Source organism: Camelina sativa, chromosome 7, assembly GCF_000633955.1.
Source record: "Camelina sativa cultivar DH55 chromosome 7, Cs, whole genome shotgun sequence".
NCBI classification, from domain to species: domain Eukaryota; kingdom Viridiplantae; phylum Streptophyta; class Magnoliopsida; order Brassicales; family Brassicaceae; genus Camelina; species Camelina sativa.
The window spans coordinates 15,964,381-15,988,071 of NC_025691.1; the positions used below are offsets into that span (position 1 = coordinate 15,964,381).

At 34.5% G+C, this 23,691-nt stretch overlaps 4 protein-coding genes across 4 annotated transcripts; 1 reads left to right on the plus strand and 3 right to left on the minus strand.

Moving 5' to 3' along the window:
- On the minus strand, positions 4,606-6,159 carry LOC104701243 (polyadenylation and cleavage factor homolog 1-like). The gene has a single exon (XM_010416890.1). The coding sequence runs from the start codon at positions 6,022-6,024 to the stop codon at positions 4,726-4,728; it is 1,299 nt and encodes a 432-aa protein (XP_010415192.1). The 5' UTR covers positions 6,025-6,159; the 3' UTR covers positions 4,606-4,725.
- LOC104701245 (protein AAR2 homolog) lies at positions 6,319-10,611 on the plus strand. Its single transcript, XM_010416893.1, has 14 exons — positions 6,319-6,478; positions 6,607-6,689; positions 6,826-6,883; positions 7,160-7,219; positions 7,434-7,563; positions 7,667-7,893; positions 8,000-8,092; positions 8,232-8,303; positions 9,090-9,122; positions 9,347-9,478; positions 9,597-9,653; positions 9,739-9,834; positions 9,931-10,003; positions 10,387-10,611. The coding sequence occupies exons 1-13, from the start codon at positions 6,383-6,385 to the stop codon at positions 9,985-9,987; spliced, it is 1,194 nt and encodes a 397-aa protein (XP_010415195.1). The 5' UTR covers positions 6,319-6,382; the 3' UTR covers positions 9,988-10,003; positions 10,387-10,611.
- LOC104701244 (methionyl-tRNA formyltransferase-like) lies at positions 10,173-12,693 on the minus strand. Its single transcript, XM_010416891.2, has 11 exons — positions 12,493-12,693; positions 12,343-12,405; positions 11,985-12,119; positions 11,776-11,878; positions 11,619-11,689; positions 11,402-11,506; positions 11,285-11,318; positions 11,094-11,194; positions 10,911-10,970; positions 10,633-10,836; positions 10,173-10,483 (listed from the first exon to the last, which is right to left on the minus strand). The coding sequence occupies exons 1-11, from the start codon at positions 12,592-12,594 to the stop codon at positions 10,394-10,396; spliced, it is 1,068 nt and encodes a 355-aa protein (XP_010415193.1). The 5' UTR covers positions 12,595-12,693; the 3' UTR covers positions 10,173-10,393.
- Positions 13,740-17,652, minus strand: LOC104701246 (arginine--tRNA ligase, cytoplasmic). The gene is made up of 18 exons (XM_010416894.2): positions 17,565-17,652; positions 17,270-17,325; positions 17,042-17,172; positions 16,875-16,950; positions 16,674-16,775; positions 16,370-16,585; positions 16,200-16,280; positions 16,001-16,084; positions 15,768-15,872; positions 15,493-15,671; positions 15,297-15,381; positions 15,009-15,195; positions 14,836-14,905; positions 14,658-14,727; positions 14,474-14,563; positions 14,316-14,384; positions 14,126-14,224; positions 13,740-14,026 (listed from the first exon to the last, which is right to left on the minus strand). The coding sequence occupies exons 2-18, from the start codon at positions 17,285-17,287 to the stop codon at positions 13,916-13,918; spliced, it is 1,773 nt and encodes a 590-aa protein (XP_010415196.1). The 5' UTR covers positions 17,288-17,325; positions 17,565-17,652; the 3' UTR covers positions 13,740-13,915.

Consider the following 23,691-nt stretch of genomic DNA (forward strand, 5'->3'; position numbering starts at 1 on the left):
TGAATAAAATCAATATGGTCGGAGACTTGCTTTTGACCCAACTCCAGTAGAGATCATGGCTCGACAAACTCATATTAGTTAATTATTAGATTGTAGAAACATAGCCTAAATGAGAGTATAATTTTCTATTTTGTAATTATCATAACAAAATATTTTTAAAAATGTAACCAAAGAGTCAAAACTATAAAGAAAAAACAAAATTTATTTACATTTGGAATGGTGGCGACAATAAACAATAGTGAGAGGACAAATAATGTGAATTTTGACCATCTTTTCCTTTGTATTGGATGATTTTTGATTATATCTTTCTTCAGCCAAAGACGACATTATTCCCTGCTTCAAACACTAAAATTAAGTATCAAAAACTCAATTTTTTTTTTGAACAATTAGTAAAAGAAACAAAAAGATTGGTGCTATAAAAATAAATTCTGAGTTCAGAATGTGTATTTGATTCTTATATTTATATGAGAAGCATGTCAGTTTCAGAATATGCTTCGAAAATCTTAATATATGCTTAATTGTTTTAAATGCAAATGATACCAACATATTTTTCGAATAAAAATATTCCATAAAGATTTGGTTAAGTATCTATATTTTTGATGGTTTGACCGTTTGAGTAATTAGTTAGTAAAAACATAAAAGATTTTTAATTTTGAAATTAAGTAGATTGTAGATATAAGGTTAACGTAATAGTAGAAGCAATCTAGGTAATGTTGAAAATCGATTTTAAATATGGTTACTTTCAAAATTGTATTATTCTCACAAATATTTAGGTGATTGAATATATTTTAGTTGCTAGCAAAATTATGTTCATTACTAAATATGCGAAAATTAGTCGGCTAGAAAAATTCTTAAGTTGGTAAGTTATATAATAAGAAATTTAGGAATAGATTATTTATTTTCCAAAATTAGTCATTGATATATTCAAAACTCATGAAATTAAATCTAAAAAAATCTGAGATAATTGCGGGATCTATATCTCGAATATTTGGTTATCAAGACAAACATTAATGTAGATGATTAAATCAATTAAACCATATATTCAAGATTTATGGAAACTGTAATATTCATAATTTTAACAAACTTTGGCACCAAATTTTTAAAAATTTATCTTATTATCACAATTGATGTTTTCATTGAGGTTTACGAAAACTATTAAAGTGGTTATTTTGATTTAACTCGTATTTAACTAATTTATTTACTTTTAAATAAAAAACAAGTAAAGAAAAAAGAATAAGTAGGTCAATAATGGGGTAACCAAATAAAATAAAAAAAATTCTGTTGAGCTTGTTAATTTAGAAAGACTAAACGAATGGGGAACCAAATAAAACAAAAAAAAACTACTAATTTGATACCAAGTGGAATCAATCTTGGTACCTTTGACAAAAGTCCCCACTATATTTAATCACTAGACCATTTGTATTTCTCACAAAACAGATTCCAGAACTAAATTATCTTAAAGGTTTTGAGAGATAAGTAAAAAAATGAGAAAATGTAACATCAGACGGGGTAACATGTGCGTTTATCCAAATAAAATATGGATAATTAAGTTTTTACCCCTTTCAAGAATCAATTAATTTGTCTTGTTTCCATTGACATTGTGATGTAATTTTTTTTACAAAAGTAATGTTTTTTTTATAAACGATTTTCAGTTAATAGTAGGGATGCGTAACTATGTGTATCTCAAATTGATATATTATATTTAGCTATCATATTCATAAAATAAGCCAGTGACAGATTTATACATTTCTTTTTATTGAGGATAAAACACAGACGACTATGAACAATAAATTATTTATGATATATATTTTTAATTTTATTACATTATTTTTAATATTTTCAAATAATAAAAGATAATAATATTTATCTACACTTCAGAATAGCTAACTATATTTTATTTTCACCTATTACGTCATTAAAAATGGTATAAATTGTAATGTTTCATATTTTAAAAAATGCAAGAATCGTGGGAAAATATAGTTAGAGAAGAATATATATAATTTTTTGAATAACAGGGGAAAACTATGAGCCAAATTTGGGGCTTATCAGGAGGATATAGTCGTGAGTCCGTGACTAAGTAAAGAAAGCAAAAACATATACGGTTCCGTGTTGGGATGTATGTTGATTAGATAAGTGGTCAAACAAAGCATCCGACATCTACTAACCAAACCTTGGTGCAGCATGCACAAACTCAAATGATGAAACAAACCCTCTCTTCGAATACATAAAATATGTAGTTCTAGACGTCTAAGGGGTGTCAATCGGGCTGGCCCGGCCTAGTCTGGCCCGAAATTCATAAAGTCCGTATATGTTTGAGTCCGGTTTGGTCCGGCCCAAAATATTTTCGAGCCTATATTTCAAAGCCCGAGTTCGGCCCTAAGACGGCTATAGGACTTTTCGGGCTTTTGCGGACTTATCTTACGGATCAAAAATTCAAACTTATAAGTCTTGAAAAGCAATGTTTAAAGGTGCAATATAAAACAAATCAATTAAAACTTTTATAGTTCATTTATATTCACTAAAACCAACTAAATTTAAAAGAAAAAGTTGAAAACTAAATGAGATTTTATACTTTAACCAAATAAATTAATATATAATTCATATAAAATATCACAGATTAAAAATTTAAAAGTATTAAGTAAGGTTATTAAGTAAATATGAAAACTAGAATTAGAGTTTTAAACTTTATTTACAAATAAATCATTAATCAAATATTGCCGTTAGTTTTTTGCTCACTTTTGGGGTGTTAGTTACTCTCACAGTCTTACTTTAGACGCCTTGAAGAAAATGTAACATCATTAATTAGGTTTCTCTGTTCTTTGCTAACGATAAAGGGTCGTTGAGACAACTATTATATGTGGTGTTTGATTGATTGATTATATATGAAATATTTGCTTTTAGTGTGATACCAAATACACAAGACCACATATGATAGTTGGGCTATGATGTAGTGGATTATATTGGGCCAATTTCTTTCTTCTTCTAGGTTTCTCCTAAACATTGTTTAGCAGCTTCAACTGTGAACTGTCCCTCCTCCAATTTTTGCACTGAGACATAGCGACAAGCTCACAAACCAACCTCGCGATTTCTAGCATAGTCTTGTAGTGCGTTTGAGGCTTTGAGCCATTCGTTTCTTCTTTAATGCTTACATGCCAATCCATGTGTTTAACTTGACATTTGAGTTTTTGTTCAAAAAAAAAAAAAACTTGACATTTGAGTTTAAACCCATAGAAAATGTTAAATTTGGGCTTCCAATTAAAAACTAACTGACAATTAGTGGATTAACCATAACTTTTTCTTCAAACCACTTCCTCAAGAGGATAATTCCATCTCCAACCGATCTCACTTGAACTGATAATAAACCTTTTATTGGACCCCTTTACTTGTGTTAACAAGAGGGCATGTTCATATCCACTCTTCTATGTGGACCAGAACTTGAATCTTGGACTCTGATACCATTTTAAATTTGGGTTCTAATATGTCACACATACTAACAAAACTTTTGGTCCAAGAGGAATGTTACCTCTTCCAAAGTTTCCTTTTCTTTGTTAAGAACGCAAGTAAATCTGATAAATCTTTTCCCACAACAATTGGTTGAGGCATAACTTGTGACACATGTTCGAATGATTCCAACTCATCGAACTGAAAAAATCCGTAAATGCAGGTACCTGAACGTTTGTGTTGGGTACAACTACAAAATTCGAGGATCTACGTACCGTCTCCAATGATGTAAGATGTTTGGTAAAATTAAACATGCAAAAGCGACTTCTTTATATATTAGATAATTAGCATAACACATTTTTTTTTCTTTTTTTTGAACAAACTCAAAACACACGTTAATAACTGCCTAGAAGTCATCTTGAATCAAAATGAGAAGCTACAACAACTTTCTTCTCCTCGTCAATAAAGAACCTCCTAGCATAAATTCTCTCCGGAAAAGTAGTGAGATCCACTTTCAAGAAATTGCTACATGATACCTTATTGGGCTCAGTCTTAGTTGTAATAAATAAAACCATACTGAACCATAGCTAGCGTTGATATAAGAGGGCGAGGTGCTCATCTCTTACACAAGATTAAGTCACATGTTCTAAAGGCCAAACATAAGAGTAAAAACGGCAGAGGAAGGCGCGGTCCAAATCTCTCAACAGTTGGATTGGTACGATTTTTTATTTTCTTCCGAGCAAAAGAGTAAGACAGGAAGGTCTGAGTACTCAAGAGAATCCAAGAACCTCAAGATTTTGTGGTTACGGTTCTTGTTGTTGTTGTCATCGTATCCGAAAGCAAACATGTCCCATTTTTTGTATCTGTGGAATTTGTTTATAGGTTGTACCCACTTTCTTAAGTTCTAATCTAAGAATTGTTGGTTTAAACTTTAATCTCTAGTTTTTGTTATATAGAAAAAATTATATGTTATGTATGTGTGTCTTTGTTAGACTTCGGTGATTAAATTCGTGCAAACAAATTTTCTTATGTCTCTGTTATCAAGTGTACAACAAATATGCAACCATCATCTTTCTCTGTTTTGAGTAACGATTAAAACAGATATATAAAAAAGCTTATGTATATCCAAATGACACATAGAAGTAAATAGAGATGATATAGTAAAAAAAAAAAGAAGTTTTCATTGATTTGAATTTGTTTTACAACTTGAAACTTTGTATGTACAATACTTAAAAAAAACGAATGACTTAAAACAGAGATAAAAAAGAGTACTGCAAATCTCAATCAACAGACTATTGCACTCGCAACCGGTGGAACTGTAACAGACGCTACCCTCGGCAGCTCTCTCGATTCCTTTGCAGGTCGGGTTTCAGGCATACATTTTGCATGAACTATACGACCATCCTTGTTGTAGTACACTGCATCTTTGTACATCCAATCATCATCTTCATGGCTAAAGAACTCTTCAAACGGCTCTTCACACAACGCGCAATTCTTCTGGTTTTCATCCGCAGGCACTACGAGTTGCTTTTGCTCTTCCTTCTTCTTCTGCGTTTCTCCTCCAAAAGATGGTTTCGCCGCTTGTTCCATCCCTCCTCCAGTTGCTGCACTAAGCCACAAGGAAGCACTCGCTAGCCATCCCCGCGACTTCTTCGGCTGTTGACCCTGTCTCCCAACGGTTTTAGCCGTCCTGTTCTTCCTCACATGCCAATCCATATGCTTGCTATGCTCTTCTTGACACTTGAATCTAACCACGCACGATGAACATTGCCTCGGCATATCAGAGTACAAAGACTTAATCACAGATTCGTGTCGCACATTGAGTGATGATGGGTTATCAAAGCTTAACCCAAGAGGCAATTCACCGGGTTTACTTGCTTCTGAAGTTGGCTTCTCTTTCTCTTTCTCATTGTTAAGAACACTAAGCAACGCTATCAATTGTTTGCTCAAAACAATTGGTTGAGACATAGATTGTGACACAACCGAAGCCATGTTCGAATAATTCGTTAAAACAGGTGCTTGAACAGTTGTGTTTGGCACAAAATTCGTTGTTGGAACAGGATAATTTGGAGTTAGGGTTCTTGAGACAGACTGATGAGTCGGAACCCATTCGGGCAACGAATCTAAAGCGACATCATCGTAAAGCTTACGACACGGTAACGGAACCGGAACAATTTGGGGGTTAGGGTTATTACCAAAACCAACAAAGGGTTTCTGATAATTGTTGGTGTTAGAAGAAACATTGTTACGTAATGGAAAACTTGAATTAGAAGCAATCACATCAACACCGTAATTGTTATATGATTGAGAAGAAACCCTAGACATGTTATTATTACTACTACCATGAGGATGATGATACAGAGGAATCTTGCCAGATCGGAACTGCGTCTGTTGTTGTTGTGGTTGTGGTTGCGGTTGCGATCTGAAACGTTTCTGAGGCGGCGCGTAACGGTTCCGCTCCTCTTGATAATGTCCGCCTCCGTAACCGCGATTGTCGTTGATTCCTCTCTTCAGCGTCGCTCCAGCGTTTGCGTTTTGGAATGGTGCGTTTCTTTGATTAGAGAAGGAACCGGTTGATGCCATCTTCGTGATTTCAACAGCGTTTACAGAGATCAATAGAAGAATGAGAAAAAAGAAAAAACCCTAAATTTGGATTTTGGTGTTTGCGTTGAGAGAGAGGAGAGAATTTTTAGAAATCGAAACGATTGGAAAAGTAATGCGAAGAGGCAAAGAAAACTGATAGAATTCTTATAAATAAACGTTTTATGTCGGTTGAAAAAGTAAAACGCGTGAATAACGCGTTACCACGTGTTGAGGCCTAATTAATTAATGGGCTTATTACTGGGCCTTTCTGGAATCTACTCGTTTGTTGTTCAGCTCTTTCTCTTTAGGCTTCTCTGCTGCAAAAGTAGCGAAGGAGGAGGAGGAGGAGGAGGAAGTGATGGATTCAGAGAAGGCACTAGAGCTTGTGAAGCATGGAGCTACGCTTCTCTTTCTCGACGTTCCTCAGCATACTCTTGTTGGAATCGACACTCAGGTTTGTTTCTTCTTCTTCTTCCTAAGTTTATAATCGAATTAAAAATTTGAAGCTTTTTTCTCAGTTTCTTAGTTTTACTTGGAATTTGAGTTTGCATATCTTATCAATGTTGTGAATACTCGTTACAGATATTCTCAGTAGGACCAGCTTTCAAAGGGATTAAGATGATACCTCCTGGGATTCACTTTGTATTCTATAGTTCATCAACCAGGTTCAAGTCTTTAAATGGTTTTTGTGCTTTTGTATCTAATAAGACAATGTTAATCTTTTTTTGTTTGAATAGAAGAGTTCTATCCCTAGTAATTTGTGTTGGCTGATAGCTTTAGACTTTGATTTTGTTTTAACAGGGATGGTAAAGAGTTTTCACCCACCATTGGCTTCTTTGTTGATGTTGCTCCTTCTCAGGTTTGAAATCTGTCTAGCCTCGTTTGTTTATCTTTTGGTATCAAAATTCATGTTTACCTGAGATGGAGATTGCAAGATGCTATTTTTTTTTTCTTTTCCCTTTTTGCCTACTCTGACTTGAAGAGCATTCACGTTCTTTACGGGGTTAAGGTTTTTTTGGTTCATGGGGTTTAGGTTTTTTCACTTGTGATTGTAGTTATCTGTATGTAGCAGCACTATGGAACTGTATAAACGGATCATGGATATATTTTCACGATCTGTTGTTGACTATACAAGGTTATTGTGCGTAAATGGAATCAGCAAGACGAGTGGTTAGCCAAAGTATCTGAAGAAGAGGTAAGTTCTTTTGATAACTTAGTGCTGTAATGTTGCTTATATGTTGGTCAGCGATTTGCATCGTCGTGCGGAATTTAGTAGTATCGAGGAATATAATCAAATCTATACTGTGAAACTTGTAACAGAAAAAATCATGTTGTAGTAGCACTAGTAGTAGTAGGGTTGATAATGAGTGCTGTGTTATTTATTTTCGTTCCTCTCCCGATGTTTCCAGGAAGAGAGATATTCTCAAGCAGTCAGGTCTTTGGAGTTTGACAAACATCTTGGCCCATACAATTTAAGTAGATATGGGGAATGGAAGCACTTGTCTAATTACATTACGAAGGATGTTACTGAAAAATTTGGTATGTGAACCTTATTTTTTTGGTGGAATCCTTAACTACAATGTTAATATGTTCGCACTCGGAGTAGTTAACAGTGTAAAACTATCTGTGTGCAATTTTGCAGAGCCAGTTGGAGGAGAAATAACAGTCATTTATGAATCTGCTATTCTAAAAGGCGGACCTAAAACGGAAATGGAAAAAGCCCTTGATGCACAGATGAAGAAAAGCAAGTTTAAGGCATCATCTAATGAGGAACCAAAAGAGAATAGGTTTTACTACACCTTTATTCCTCGGATTCTAAAGAACAAGGGAATGTCTGGGCAGGAGCTCACCTCTATGAATCATGACAAGGTACTCCCCTTAACATATTCTTCCTCTTTAACGTTCTCGGTATATATTTAAATCTCAGAATCCTGTAAAACCTAATTTATGTCACTTTCTCTTTTTCTTTGTATAGACCCAACTACTTGAAAGCGTATTGTCAAAGGAGTACAAAGACTCGGAAGACTTACTTCTTGGAGAGCTACAATTTTCATTTGTAGCATTTTTGGTATGTACTGCCTACCGTAACATATACTTAAAAGAAGCTCATACACATCGTGCATAAATAAAATATGTGTATGATTGCAAAATAGGAATCCTTCAGATTTGTTCCATTCTCAGATCAGTTTTTTACTGTTAATGTGCAGATGGGACAGTCTCTTGAATCCTTCATGCAGTGGAAGTCCATAGTTAGTCTTTTACTGGGCTGCATCCATGCGGTATGTGATTTNTTAAGGCATCATCTAATGAGGAACCAAAAGAGAATAGGTTTTACTACACCTTTATTCCTCGGATTCTAAAGAACAAGGGAATGTCTGGGCAGGAGCTCACCTCTATGAATCATGACAAGGTACTCCCCTTAACATATTCTTCCTCTTTAACGTTCTCGGTATATATTTAAATCTCAGAATCCTGTAAAACCTAATTTATGTCACTTTCTCTTTTTCTTTGTATAGACCCAACTACTTGAAAGCGTATTGTCAAAGGAGTACAAAGACTCGGAAGACTTACTTCTTGGAGAGCTACAATTTTCATTTGTAGCATTTTTGGTATGTACTGCCTACCGTAACATATACTTAAAAGAAGCTCATACACATCGTGCATAAATAAAATATGTGTATGATTGCAAAATAGGAATCCTTCAGATTTGTTCCATTCTCAGATCAGTTTTTTACTGTTAATGTGCAGATGGGACAGTCTCTTGAATCCTTCATGCAGTGGAAGTCCATAGTTAGTCTTTTACTGGGCTGCATCCATGCGGTATGTGATTTAAGCTCTATATTGTTATTATAATTTCCGTACCAAAATTGCTTATTCCCTTTAATATGGTTGACATGATGTGACATGAAAGTACATGCGCCTTAATTATTTGATATGTTTTGTTTGTGACTTTTCACTTAATCCATAACTCTCCCATGTGAAGACGTGTCTGTTTCTTTCCGTTCTCATCCTTTCTCTGTTTTCTTTGGCTTTTGACATTTACATTTCTTTGTGACCTTTGGCAGCCCTTTCATACAAGGAGTCAACTGTTTACAAAGGTGAGTTTCGTAAATTTTCAAGTACTAATGTATATTTGAGGATTCTTCTAGATGATATATAAATCGATACTTTCTTGTCATTCTCTATCCTTATGCCTCCTAAATAGTATATGCACTAAGCAGGCTTTACTATTTAATATTCTACCGTTTTAGTTTGTCTTTTACCTCAGCTATGTACTTTGAAAAACTAAATTTTTTCCCTCACCCGGATGCTTATATTACAGTTCATTAAAGTCATCTACCATCAACTAAAATATGGACTACAGAAAGAGAGTAGTGGTCCTGAGATGGGGGTACATGCGCTTCTTGATGATTCTTGGCTAGCTTCCGATAGCTTTCTGCATTTGCTTAGCAAGGTAAACCTCTGACTAACGACATAATTCTCTGAGTGAGCATATGTTCAGCATATTAAATAATTCGTCTTTGGGAGGATATAGAAAAATTGAGTCGAACTTCCATTTTGCTTGATAACAGGACTTTTTCGCACTAGTGGAAGAGGCATCTGTAGTTGATGGAGATTTATTGTCGTGGGTATGTACAACTTCTACGTATACAGATCAGATCAGTATTTCACAGCCCTGTCTATAAATTCATTTTCGCACCTGTCTTTTTGCAGACAAGGAAGTTCAAAGAGTTGCTTGAAAACAGATTAGGTTGGGAGTTTCAGAAGAATAGCCCTATTGACGGGAATTACTTTGACGAAGATGATGAGGTACATGTACCCACCTTCAGCTTTGTCTGAAGCATCCTATTGCTTTCCGTTCTTTCTTTTTAGCTCATGGACTCTTATTAATTTGACATGATGCAGTATGCTCCTGTGGTTGAGATGTTGGATGAAAGTCATGAAGAATATATGGTCACTTAGACATTGGTCGATGCAGGTATGTTTTTGATTTTATCCAACATTTGTGGGAGTTACACGTGCACGATGTTTGCCAATAATGACAATGCTGATATAGTGCAATCGAAAGAATTGAGGCTTTTCTCATTGCCAGTAGCATGGGACAGTGAATTATAGTACAATATGCACAGGTCATTTTACACAGTTAATAGGCATAAGTTTTGGACTGAGCAGTTATCTTGATTAAAATACATGGAAATAGGCTCCTTGTTTCAGATTGATCAAAATCTCGGAAGAAAATGAGAAAAATCATATTGTACCAAAGAATGTGGAAACCATAAATCACTATTTTGTTTGGACAACCTGTTACAAATTGGTTTTGCTTAATTCTAACTTCCTGACCAAAGCTTATCTCTGTTTCAGCCTGTCTTCATAGCTTCTTCAGCCTTTGACCTCTCAAGCCATTCCAAAAAGCGGCCGCGTTGATAGCTTTTTTACCAGGAAGCTGGACTTCTAGTACCTGAATCAGCAACACCAAAATATTAGCTTTTTAAATGCTAGATTAGTCTCTGACTACCACATCATAACATCTGCCTTTTGTATCAACAGTGAGTAGTCCGTAACTGAGTTGATTTAGAGAACATGCAATGATATGTCTATAGCGTTTACCTCTAAAGCAGTACCTCCTCCACAAGGAAACACCAATGAACCTTTCTTGAAAGTTACATAATCTTGTTCACCATCCCGGTTTTCTGAAGCTTGACATACACGAGTGGTAATTATTTTAAGCTCTAGCTCATTTTCCTGACCGCTTTTGTCATCGAGGATTACAACTTTAGCTCGTGTTCCTGGCCATCCTGCGAATGCACGAACCTAAAAAGCAGTTTTACTCGTTATAAATATAGATATGATTTATAGACTAATGAGCTGAATGAAGAGTTCTCTACCTTGTTATGTAGAACAAAAGCTTCCTGGTCAAAAGAGAGCCAAGCCTCATCTTGAGCTAACTGAGCATCAATAGAATCATTTCAGTCCCATTAGAACCAAATTTGGAATCAGATTATGTTATCTCATTCAGGATGCAATATAGCAGCATTGCCTTATTTTGAATGATAACAGACACCAGATACCTTTGGAGCTAAGGTAGCTTTAGAATCATCTTGGGGAACTGCTTTTGATGTTGCAGACCCATCAAATATCGAGGGAAGTTCACGGATAAGAAGCTTAGAACCTGCAAGGTTTTTTTCACTTAGACCCTAATCATAGAATCCAATTATGTTCATTTTACTGAAAATCGCAGGTACAAGAATTAACATATCACCTTCAGAAAATAGGAAGGAGAGCAGTTCTGGTGCCTGCAAATGATTCAAACAGAGATCATTAAGATCCAGAAAATATAATAAGGTGATGAGCTACGTCACTGGATAAAGTGAATTACCTTTATTATATCATCCACTTGGATACTCTTAGAGGCAATCACTGGCCCTGCATCTAACTTCCTCACCGTAAACGCTAATGATACTCCTGTTTCCGTGACACCATCCTAGTGCAGCCACCAAGTGTTTATAGTGCACACTTGAGTCAAGAGTCTCACCATTTCGTAAGCAATAACAGGAAGAGTGGAATGAGTTACAATTGAAAACAAAAAATTGAACCTGCAATGCTCTTTGAACTGGAGCTGCACCACGGTACAGCGGCAGCAAACTTGGGTGTATGTTCACTGTCCCTAAAACGTTAAAAATAGGCTTCAAAACAACATTCTCTCCCATGCAACCATATAGAATGTTCCATTAAGTAGCAACTTTTACTAACCATGTACTGGAATATTAAGGAACTTGGTAGGCAATATATTCCCATAAGCAGCTGTAACACAAAGCTCAGGTTGCAAATCTCTTAAAGTCGATAAGAATGCTTCCTGTAACAGAAAAAATGCTAATGTCATCTTCACAAGAAAGAACTAAAGATCACATCTTTCCAAAAGCAAGAACGTTATTATACATATATCAGACAAGAGTCCTTACATCTCCTGCCTTTTCAGGGGAGAAAATGAGATCAGAAGGTAAGCCTTTATCGAGAGCGTATTGAGCTACGGGTGAAGGCAAAACTCTTCTACCTCTATCTCTTCTTGATGGTGGCTGTGTAACAATCCCTGCAACCTAGTACAACCAGTTTTAAAGTAAACAACAAGATCTTCACCACAATTCTCATTATCTTGTTTCAGAATCAAGAAAAGATTAACAAAATCCAATTCACAATGTCCATAAGCAATTCAAATTTCTCATTTAGCAAGAATCAAAGAATCAGAAAATATTCAAAATCTGAGTTTCGAATATTCAAAGTTAATCCAGTTTCACACCAAATAAGTATATCAGATTATACCTTAAAGGAAGAGTTTGGTGAAGCAGATGCATCGAAGAGAGCTTCAAGGACAGTCACGGAAACCTAAATGTATAGCAGAAAGGGATAAGATTAGGCTAAAACCCTAAACGCATGAGAACAAGTTTAAATCTTTTCTTTTCTTTTTTGTACCTGAGGAGAGCCTAAGAAGATGAGAGGCTTCTTCTTCGGAGACGGAGCTATAGAAGGAACAGTTGAAGAAGCGTTGTAGCAGATGAAACGACGTAGTATCATTGTTTCCTCCTTCAATGGTTTCGAAGCTTCCTTTTGATTTTTGTTGATACAGCAGACAACACGAAGGAGATGATAATGGTATGTGATTGCATTTGGATTCAACTGTTCGAAACCGAATTAAACCGGAAAAAATTAAACTTAAAAACCAAATCGAAGTGAATTTTAAATTCGGCTATTTTCCTTGTTATTTTTTCTTGTGGTTTGTGAGAAGTAGAAATGACCAATGATTGTTATTACATATGTGGGTCGTCTAATTTAATAGATGAGATTAGTGTTTTTTTTTTTTTTTGGCAAACAGATGAGATTAGTGTTTAAGAAACCATTGAAATTTGAAAATCCTACTACTAAATATTATGAGAGTACATTTTAGGAGTAATCTTAATCCTTGTTAAAATTACACATGAATGCCACTACAAAGGATATATTTTAGAATGCCACTACAAAGGATATATTTTAAGGAACAAATGAATAACAATTATTGATTTTAAAAAAATAATTTAAATTGTGATAAAAAAATGTAAATTGCGATGTAAATTCCATTTTAAAAACCTTTAATCGCGTTTTGTATTTTTGATTAGAGAACCTGAATTTGACCCATTAACTCGATCAATTTAGTTTGTTGTTCCACATGCTTCTCCTTGCTCTAGAGATGTCGTAAGGGTGATAATAGTGAGCTTGCTGAAGTTCAATCAGAAAACTCTGTTATACATGACTACGCTGTTGAACTGGGAGCAATCAATTTAGTTTGTTGTTTCACATGCTTCTCCATGCTTCATTGCTTTGTGATAGAGAAGAAACAATTGATTTTTTTTTTTTTTTGTTTAAATTACTAATAAGTAAAATGAAGAACTATGTACATATGTTTAAGACAACTGATCATGCAAAAGAAAACGTAAACAAAGCAGCAATGAACATATTGTCACATGAACATAGTATCCATGATGCAAACCTCCCAATTTTGTATTAAAGTCAATTATAAACCCTTTAGTTTTTTAACAATTAAAAGGTTTGGTTATCGGGTCACCTTTGGTTCTCTAATCGCAAATACAAAACAAGATTACAGGTTCTAAAATGGGATTTGCACTTAGTTACCAGATGTGATTAGTTTTGATGAGGTTTTATAAAATTTGTGGTGCACAGAGAAGAATAGTATGATGTCATTGTCTCACTTTTAGATTTAAACGGATCATTAAGAATTCAAGACTTGGTCACACTACTCTCTAGCTGTGCATAAATAATTAATTATTTTTGTCAAAGCAGGAAAGACCCTTTTTGCCTTTTGGCTTTTTTGGTAGTTTCATTGTAATGTGAATGTGATGTATCAGAGCTTGTAAACAGGGGTGATGCCAAGAAGATGGAAGCATTTCCGCATGATTATGGCCGTTGCTTCACAAAGTAGGAGACGGCTTGTCTCCTCTGCTGAACCATTCACCTGTAAAATAAATAGTTCAAAAGAAAGATGAAAACACAATGTATACAGTCTACATTAGGCTTAAATAGGAAAAAAGTATAACTTTGGGAATGCGCTCACCTGACAACTGGAGTAGAATTTGCTGAACTCTTCGGATAAGTAGTAAAGGTACTTACACAGCACGTTCGGTAACAATGTGGTACACGCTTCCTCAACCGTCTACAAATCATTTACACAACTTTTCATCTTCTTACCAAGAAAAAAGAAGTCTGAATATGAAAGCTACAATCTAAATGAGCATGTGTTTTACCTCAGCAAATTGAAGCAGGTGAAGCCCCAGTGCCCTCTCGGCTGCATGATCCAATGATATCTTTCCAGTCTGGAATTGAACAAGTGTTGAAACATAAGAAGAATTGTGCATTACACAGACTTTGTAGGTAGGTGTTTGAGTTCATGCTGCTAAAATACCTTTTTGAGCTCATCTATGTCTTTGCCTGATTTTTTGATGATTGAGCAGATCCGAGCATGGGCGTAAAGAAGGTAAACGGCTGTATCTCCCTGTTCATGAAATATGATACAAAATATTTAATAAGCATTTGTAGATGACTCCATAATTCAAATATGTAGACTAGCTCCAAAAAATTTACAGCACCTTGTCATTAAGCATTTGATCAAAGCTGAAAGTATAACCTGTCGTTCTGTTGGTCTTCAGGTCAGCATACCTTGAAAGAAAATTAAACAAAAGGATAAGTCACTTATCACATCTGTGCAGCCTTGTTTACAACTGTCATCGAGAACCAGAAGATTACTAAATAGATATAAATACTTACTTTAGTGCACCGTAACCAACTGCCTCGGCTATTTGGTCCAGCTCCTCGGGTGTCCACTCTTTGTCCTTACCTAACAGAGAAACAAGATATAAGGGATGAATAAGACCACAAATAATTACTGATTAAATGAATAGTTCAGCAATTTAGAGAGTGCTGTCACAAAAGTTAGATACCGCGCTCAGTAAGGGCTTTTTTACTGCGAGTCTTGGCCTCATCTAGCAAATCAGCTAGACGGACTACCGCTGTTGACCGAGTTCTAAATCGCTTGTTATCGTCTCCAAGGACAAGACCAAAACCAACATGGTTAACTCTAGGGTAAGATTTATCATCGTCAGGAAGCCACCCTGCGTTTCTGGCAGCCTGATTCAAAGTTAGAAGACAACCAAAAGTTACGACTGACAGTTTCAATCAAGATCACATTTTACAAGACGTGAAAACAGTAAAATATTCATCAAACCCACTTTGAAGAACATATTAAAGTGCTGCTGCTGGCCAACATCGGTCACATATATAATCCATTCAGCTTTCTCTTCATTAAGTCGATACCTGTGCCAGACAGATTTTAGCACCAGCAGAGAACGATATGGAAGTTCAAAACAAGCCACACAGAAACAGAAAGTCAAAATATAAGAGATGCCTTTTCCAAAGATAACCCACCAAAGAGCAGTCAGATCTGTTGAGGCATAGTTAAAACCACCGTCACTCTTTACAACAATGAGTGGGATTTCAAAGCCTTCGATGAATATCACACGAGCACCTTCATTTTCTTCAACTAACCCCTTGCTGCTCAATTCCTCAATTATGTTAGCGATACGAGAGTTGTAAAAGCTTTCTCCCTGTCATTAATAAATGTATTTTCCATTATCCATTCATGCATTTCTTTCACATTCTGCCTTAAATAACTTAGTATAAGTCCCAACTATTCGTTTTACCTTTTCTTCAAGCTCGACTCGAAGGCTTTGGTAAACCTTGGCAAACTCGTTTCGGCTGATTTCACAAATCTTAGTCCACGCCTTGTGGTAAACAGGATCTCCACTCTATACCGAAGAAACAAAGAAAACAAAATAGACAAGTGAGTTATATATATTGCAACTAAAGGTAGCTGCATATTAAGACACTGTAAAACAGAAGAATGCACCAGTGAGAATTGAAAGTTGTTATCTACCTGTAGACGGACCACAGCCTTCTGTGCTTTTTCCTTAAACTCTGGCTCCAAATCAAATTTAAGTTTTGATTCTTTGTAAAACACCTATCAGAAGACATCTAATGTTAAAACTAAATTGCTTTGGTTGTTCTTCACATAAAACAATTTAAGTCAATATTGGTACATCAGAAGAACTGTAAAGCTTGAGGGAACAGCTGACCTGAAGATCTCCAATTGCTGTCTCAGTCACACTATCTGTATCAGGAAATTTCTCAAAGAGGTACTCAATAAGCATGCCAAACTGCAGAATAAAAGCGGCTTTTATTTCTTTAAAATCTTTTTGGAATACTCAATGTCAAGAAATCATTTGTAGGGCAGAAACGTAGCTACCTGTGTTCCCCAGTCACCAACATGGTTTCTGCGAAGAACTTCAACCTTTGAGAACTCGAGCATACGAGCTAGCGTGTCACCAATGATAGTTGATCTAAGATGACCAACATGCATTTCTTTCGCAATGTTGGGAGATGAAAAATCAACTACAGCTCTCTTAACCGAAAGAGTAGGCGCCCATGTGCCAATCCCATCGATAAGCATGTTTTCAATACACTGCGGTTAGATTAGAAAAACAAATTACAACAAACATAAAATTATTTATACGAGAACTAGAAAACGACTAATAAAACAACAGGAGCACCTTAGCCATCCACTTAGATGATAGAACAACATTAACAAATCCAGGTCCAGCTATAGAGCATGATTCCACAATCTCAGAAGCAGGGAGACTCTTAATAAGGGCCTAAGTGAAAATGAAAACAGAATAAGAGTTGGTTAAGAATCTGCAGAAATAGATCACACAAAAAAAGCCACAAAATTGTAAAAGACCAAACCAACCAACCTGTCCAATAGCTGGAGGACTCTTGAACTGTGTACCCTTTACTTTAATTATAGACCATAGTCCCATTGCATTGTTACTGCATACAACAACAATACAACAACGAGCATAAACTTAAAAAATTGGTACTTTAAAATATTCATAGAGTTAAAGTGGAAAGAGGGAGAAACCATTGGTAATCTCCAAATTTGCCAGGCTCAACCAATGGCTCAACACCAGGTTCATCAGGGACTGTTAATTTAAGAGACACGCTAAAGAGCTTTGCAAGCTGGCGTCTTGGATTTCCAGTAAATGCTTCATTCTGTTACATCAATTTCAAGAAATCAGTCATGAAATAGGTAAAGAAGAATATTCAATTTTACACAATGTCTTTGGATTTTTAGGAAACTGTGACTTACAGCTACCATGGTTGCCATCTACAGTGTCTTTTGGGTTGCCAAAGGAAATGGGAGGTCTAACAAAAACCAATACAAAGCATTAACGATACAAATCAATCAACTTCATGACTTAGTCAGAGTCTTAAGAACAGAGGTTTAACAATTGATTCATAATTCTAGCAAAAATCTAAGAACAGAGTTGAGGAGACTTTAAATAAAAAAAAAAAAAAAGGTAGATGGAAAACTGAAGCATAAGAAAGTTGAATTGTCTCCAGAGTGTGGTTTCCTTAATATTTCTAAGCTAACCAGAACGTACCTGAACAACTCTGCAGGAGAATGCTGCGGGGAAGAGGAAACAAAAACGGAGCTGACGAGAAATTGTTAGGGCTTCGGGACTCTTTTAACACTGTTGTTATAGTCAATTTCGAATACACTTAATTTAATCGGGCTTTTAAGATGAAGCCCATTATTTTATTTGTGGCTTAGTTTTTATTTTTATTTTTACCAAGTCTAAATTTCTTTTATTATAAAATATATTATTCAATTTTTTTACTATATGAAGACTGGTTTCAAAATTAGTAATTAATATGAACAAGCGTTAAAATGATTACACATGTCGACAAATAAAACATTTTTTTAATTTAACGAAGTAGAAAAACTGATTTCAAAAAGACATATTTACATATGTCGTTTACAAGTCTATATCTAAATACTTTTTTTTTTTTTAAATTCTGCTAATAAAACAAATATATTTATAATGAAATAAGTAGTTATGCTACTTCACCGTTGGTGGTATATATGAACTATGAAAGTGAGGAATGATATGATGTATCAGAGTCTTAGCTATTTCCGATTCTTGGCTTTTGTTTAACCTTTGTTGAGCAATAAATTTCACATTTCAACAAAAAAAAAATATATATATATATATATATTTAAATTCCATTGCAAAAATTAATTGTCTAAGGTTGAAATCTTTTTAAAATTAAAAAATCACAAGATTTTGATATGTTATTTTTATTTTTATTATAGATTTTAAACAATATACGATAAATTTTGGTGTTCAAAATAACAATATATAAATATTTAACTGTAATTTAATTAGTTAAAATTGTAATTATCATTGCAATATAGTATATTTTAATAAAACTCATAAGTAAAAACATTTATAAAAAAAAATGAAAAGAGTAAAGAGTTTATAGGAGGAAAATTTTGATCACTTGATGAAAATATTAGTATAGTTTAATTTATGTTTTATTTTATAAATTTTACTCATTTTAAATTAGTTGAACTACTTATGAGGTTACGTATAGAAAATCTTACATTAATTTTATAACATGCATATTTATTTACATGGACCTTCTAACATGCATATTCAAATGTGACATCTCTACTCGAGGCATCTCTTACCTGAGGAGAGGCTTCTTCTTTAGAGATTTTGGATATGGGCATATTAGATATAGAAGAAATAGTTGAAGAAGCTTCGTTTCAGTAAATATATCACATGAAAGACGAAGAGTCATTGTTTCTTCTGTTTTGCTGCTTTGAATGGTATACGAAGCTGCCTTTGGATATTGGAAGAGAGAGATGAGACGGAGATGCTAATGGCATTATTTGATTTTAATTTAGGTTTCGAACCGTTCATAACCGAATTGAACGGAAAAAGTAAACATAACCAATTCGAAGTGGATTCTTAATTCGGTATTGCAATTTTCATAACTCTGATATTAATTAGTGGAGGAGACTGTTTCGCTCTTTTGGTTTTACAATGGTCAAAGAGAATTTTGAAAGACAGAAAGAGAGATTCAATAGACTTTGGAACTTGGTGAATTTTATTTTTTTCTTAATCTAAGAATTTGAAATATATCAGTGTAAATTACTTACTAATGAAAACAGAGTTCAACGTATTGAGTGTCTCATATTTTTTTGGGTTGTGTTTTTTTTTTTTAATATCACAAAATGTCTGAAAGTTCAAAAAAACCAAAGATTAGTCTGAAAATGCTGGTTGATAAAGAGAAGAACAAGATTGTTTTCGTGGAAGCAGGTAAAGATTTTGTAGATGTTCTCTTTTGTTTGCTTAAACTCCAGGTGGGGACAATCGTAAGATTGGTCAAGAAACAATCTCAGCAAACTGAAGTCGGCTGTTTCAGCAACATTTATCATAGTGTTTTTAGATTTGGAGATTGATAACTTTCTCACTAAAGCATGTAAACATATGCTTTTGTATCCGAGAGGTTTGAATGATGATATATTCCGGAAGCTTAAGTTAAACATCAACAACGATTCCAACGAGGCTAGCAAGTTCTATATATATACTTAAAGTGTAAAGAAGCCACTTTTCGCAGTTCGAAAATATAATTATAGGTACTCACCTTGTTGAACTGTTTATTCTCGTCTGATACTCCTTTGCCGGATGCTTTCCTAAGGAAAGAAAGCTCGCGCAATATGATCAGGTTGCATAAGACAATGACTACTTCTCCAGTTTTGCAAGAAAATAAAAATGAGACAGAATCAGGCTTGTTAACTTTCAATGTAGTTGTTCGAAAGCAGGACAAGGAGGTTTTATATTTTGAAGGCTGTGAAGATTTTGTGAATCTTCTTTTTCAATTTCTTGTTGTTTCTTTGGAGTTTGTGTGGGAAAATTCTGGTGATGATGCGGTTCATGGATGCATCGGAAACCTTTTTACAAGCTTGAAGGAGTTAAGCTGTGTTAGAAACACAAAGATAATGTCCATGTCAAAGCTTCCATGGTATTATCGCTGCCATAACCAGCTGCGAGATATCAAGACAAGACTTGTCATAACAAGTATAGGCTCCACGATCATGTTTTAAATATAATGGACTTTCATAATAGCTTGGATTCTACGTGTCCGCGATGTGCTAAATTTAATCACTACTAGGCATGTGACTATGTGAGGGGTTTGTGAAAGGAAACGTCAAGTTTAGAGTATCAGCTGATCTGATAATAACACCTCTGAGCTCAAGCTTGACCATTGGCTATCTAAAGAAGCTTCAACTGAGTTTAGATGATGTCGACGTGCAAGAGATCAGTATCGGCAAAGCAGAGGTAAAAGGCTATTTACCACCAGCTTCGGTTTATCTCCTGATTTTTTTCATATGAACATATAGTTATGGTCTTCTTGGAACCCATTTGTTCTCTCTTATCTGCAGGTTAGCAATACTTTAAGATCCTCTCTTAAGACATCAACGGTTTTAAACACTGCTTTATGGAAGTTACTCGTGAAGAAGCCAAAAGAGGAGACCTAAATTACAGAAATTAAGACAGAAATTTTGTATCATTTTTTAAAGTGATCTCGTTTATATATGTTGGATTTGGAGTCATTGATTAAGAAGCTTAGAGGACTATAATAAATAAAAAAAATCAAATCTTAATGTTAGCTTTGGTATTTTATCTTTATCTTGAAACTAAAACCTTGTGTGTTAAGAGCAGAAACTGAGTTTTGTAGTAAGCGATAGTGACTCTAGGTTTCAGTGGTTATAAATTAGTAAGGGAAAAAAGCTTAAAAATACTCCATTTATTTTTTATTTAGAAGTTTAATACCTCATATTATTTTATTGGAATAAAAATACTTCATTTAATTATTATTGGACGAAAAATACTTGATCTTTGTATTATTGGTGGATTCATACCTCTGACTTGACATCCGTTAACAGGTGTGACGGAATCATTTGACGGAGGTAAAAGTTTTAATTAAAGTCTGACAAGATATATATATTATATATTTAGATATAATATGAGTTATATTGGCGTGGTCTGGTGGTGATGGTTTGGTTATACCTCACATCCTATGCGGATTCGATCCACATCAAAAGTAGATTTTTTTTTTTTGGGGTTTAACCCTTGTGTCTTGTCGGTGATGATGAATCAAAAAAAAATGTATGAACAACATTATCTTCGTTCACCGAATTTTTTTGTCCACCTTAATCCGCTCTGCACTGGACTGTCCTTTAAACTACGCTAGAAGCTACTTTGCCGATCTCCTCCCTCCATGCGTCCGCCGCATCATATACTTGGACTCCGATCCGCCGCGTCGTATACCTAGACTTCGGTCTGATCCTCGTCGACGACATGGCTAAATTCGCCGCCACAGATCTCGACCGCGACTCAGTCCTCGCTGCGCCGGAGTATTGCAGTTACTCATCACCGGCGAGACACGAGAGAGGTAAAACCAAAAAAAAAAAGAAAAAAAATCTGCTTTCGTGGGGGATCGAACCCGCATGTGGTGTGAGGTATAACCCAACCATTACCACCAGACCACACTAAAATAATTCATATTATTGCTAAATATATAATATATATCTAGTAAGACTTTAATTAAAACTTTTAACTCCGTCGAACGATTCCGTCACACCCGTTAACGGATGTTAAGTGAGAGGTATGAATCTACTAATAATACAAAGATTAAGTATTTTTTGTCCAATAATAATTAAATGAAGTATTTTTATTCCAATAAAATAATATGAGGTATTAAACTTCCAAATAAAAAATAAATAAGGTATTTTTAAGCTTTTTTTCCCAAACCGGAAATATGACACCAACACAAGAATGTGCATTAAGGTGTGATGATATTCAAGCATCTCCTCAAGATAGGTATGTAACAATCCTAGAGTGGGGAGTGATAGATATTTGAAGTCTTGCTTCTTGTTGATTCATACATGTTTTTTAAAAAGGTGAGTAGAGTTATAATTTACAATATTTTCGTCATGACTGACCTAATTTCCAAGTTCTTTCTCTTGAATCATATAAACCTGTCAATGGTAATGAATTATTTGTCATTGTGTTTACTTTGATGTATTTAAATACTCACTTCATTTTCTTTTAGTTTTGTTTATTTATTTATTTTTACTTATATTAATAAACCTTATTAAAATTCTTACTATACTCTTTATGAAGACAATATACAATATTATATATCTAATTAATATATTAAAATAATAAATTTAAAAACTTAAACACACCATTTTTGTTGTTGTTAAACACACCATACTCTATTTTAAATACTATCGATAATACGTTACCGGTTACAAAAACGCTATTTTATCCCCAATTTTTTTTTAAATCTTTAATAAAGTATTAATTGGCTATATTTATGTTGTAATAATTTGTTATTTTGATTCACTTTGATGTTCAACAACAAAAAATAAATAATAATAATAATATTAGATGACTGTGGCGTTTAGAAGATAGTCAAGAACGACAATCTCATAACTTTGGGATTGATTCTAGAGAGGGAAAGAAACAGATTTATTAATCTGTTGGCGATTAAGGCTTCGATTTCCAAAGCATCGTGAAAATTCACTTCTCTATCATTCTTTTTATTGATTGGTTATGTATTTTGATTTACCGAGTGTTGGTGTATCTCTAATGTATCAACTCTTGTACAAGATTCTGAATGTGTTTTAAAAAAAAAAATAATAATATTTTTTTTTGTTTGTTCTTAAGTGCTTTTATGGGAATTTTGAACTTTCGGTTTGCTTAGTGATGTTAAAACGGGATGGCCCTACACATTAAGACCCTGCCCATTAAATAATATACCCGTTTAGATCCATTTAATATTATACCCATTTAGGCTCTGCCCATTTATTTTTGATATTGTTATTGAGGCCCGTTTAGAATTTTTTTCTACACAACAAAGATTGTATCAAACTCACATAACTTATAACTTATATGATATAAGCAAGTCCAACAAAACGAACGAGTTACAGAACGAGTACTTGGTACTTGGTTAATGTAAATGAACCACAAAACGAGTTACATCAAACACATTCACAAAGCTAAACCCAAACACAACGAGGAAGTAGTAGCAAACCCTGAAACATTCTTCTTCATCATTCTTTAAGATTCGATCCGTTGTCCATATCAGCTGAAACACACACAAACAAACAGACATGAATACATGATCATCCAACAGAACAATTGCTTTAGCTTCATCATTAATGGTATTAGCAAAGAACGATGTTAACAAACCTATCTTGAGGAGATGCTTGAACAGCTTCATCACTAATCCTGATTACTCCCTGTGTTTTGAGCATCTCTTTCATCTTCTTCGTCTTCTATGTTACCTATTAAAACTGTGAATTAGTTGCTAAGTCACTAAATTAGATACATAAGTTTTGTGGTAAGTCTTAATCGTAAGTTACCTTTGTATTCTGCAAATCCTTTTAACCAGTTACGAGTACACAATAGAGCTTGAACATTCTTTGGAAGCAAACGGTTTCTGTATGGAGTTAACACTCTAGATCCGATGCTGAACGCCGACTCTGAGGAAACTGTGGTGATGGGTATACTTAGTAAATCACGTGCCATACATGCTAGATCACCAAGTCGATGTTGGTTGTTTTTCCAATAAGACAAAACATCCAAATTCGGGAAAGACTTCCTCTCTAATCTTGGCTCATCTAAACAGATATCCAAAAGTGTCTTT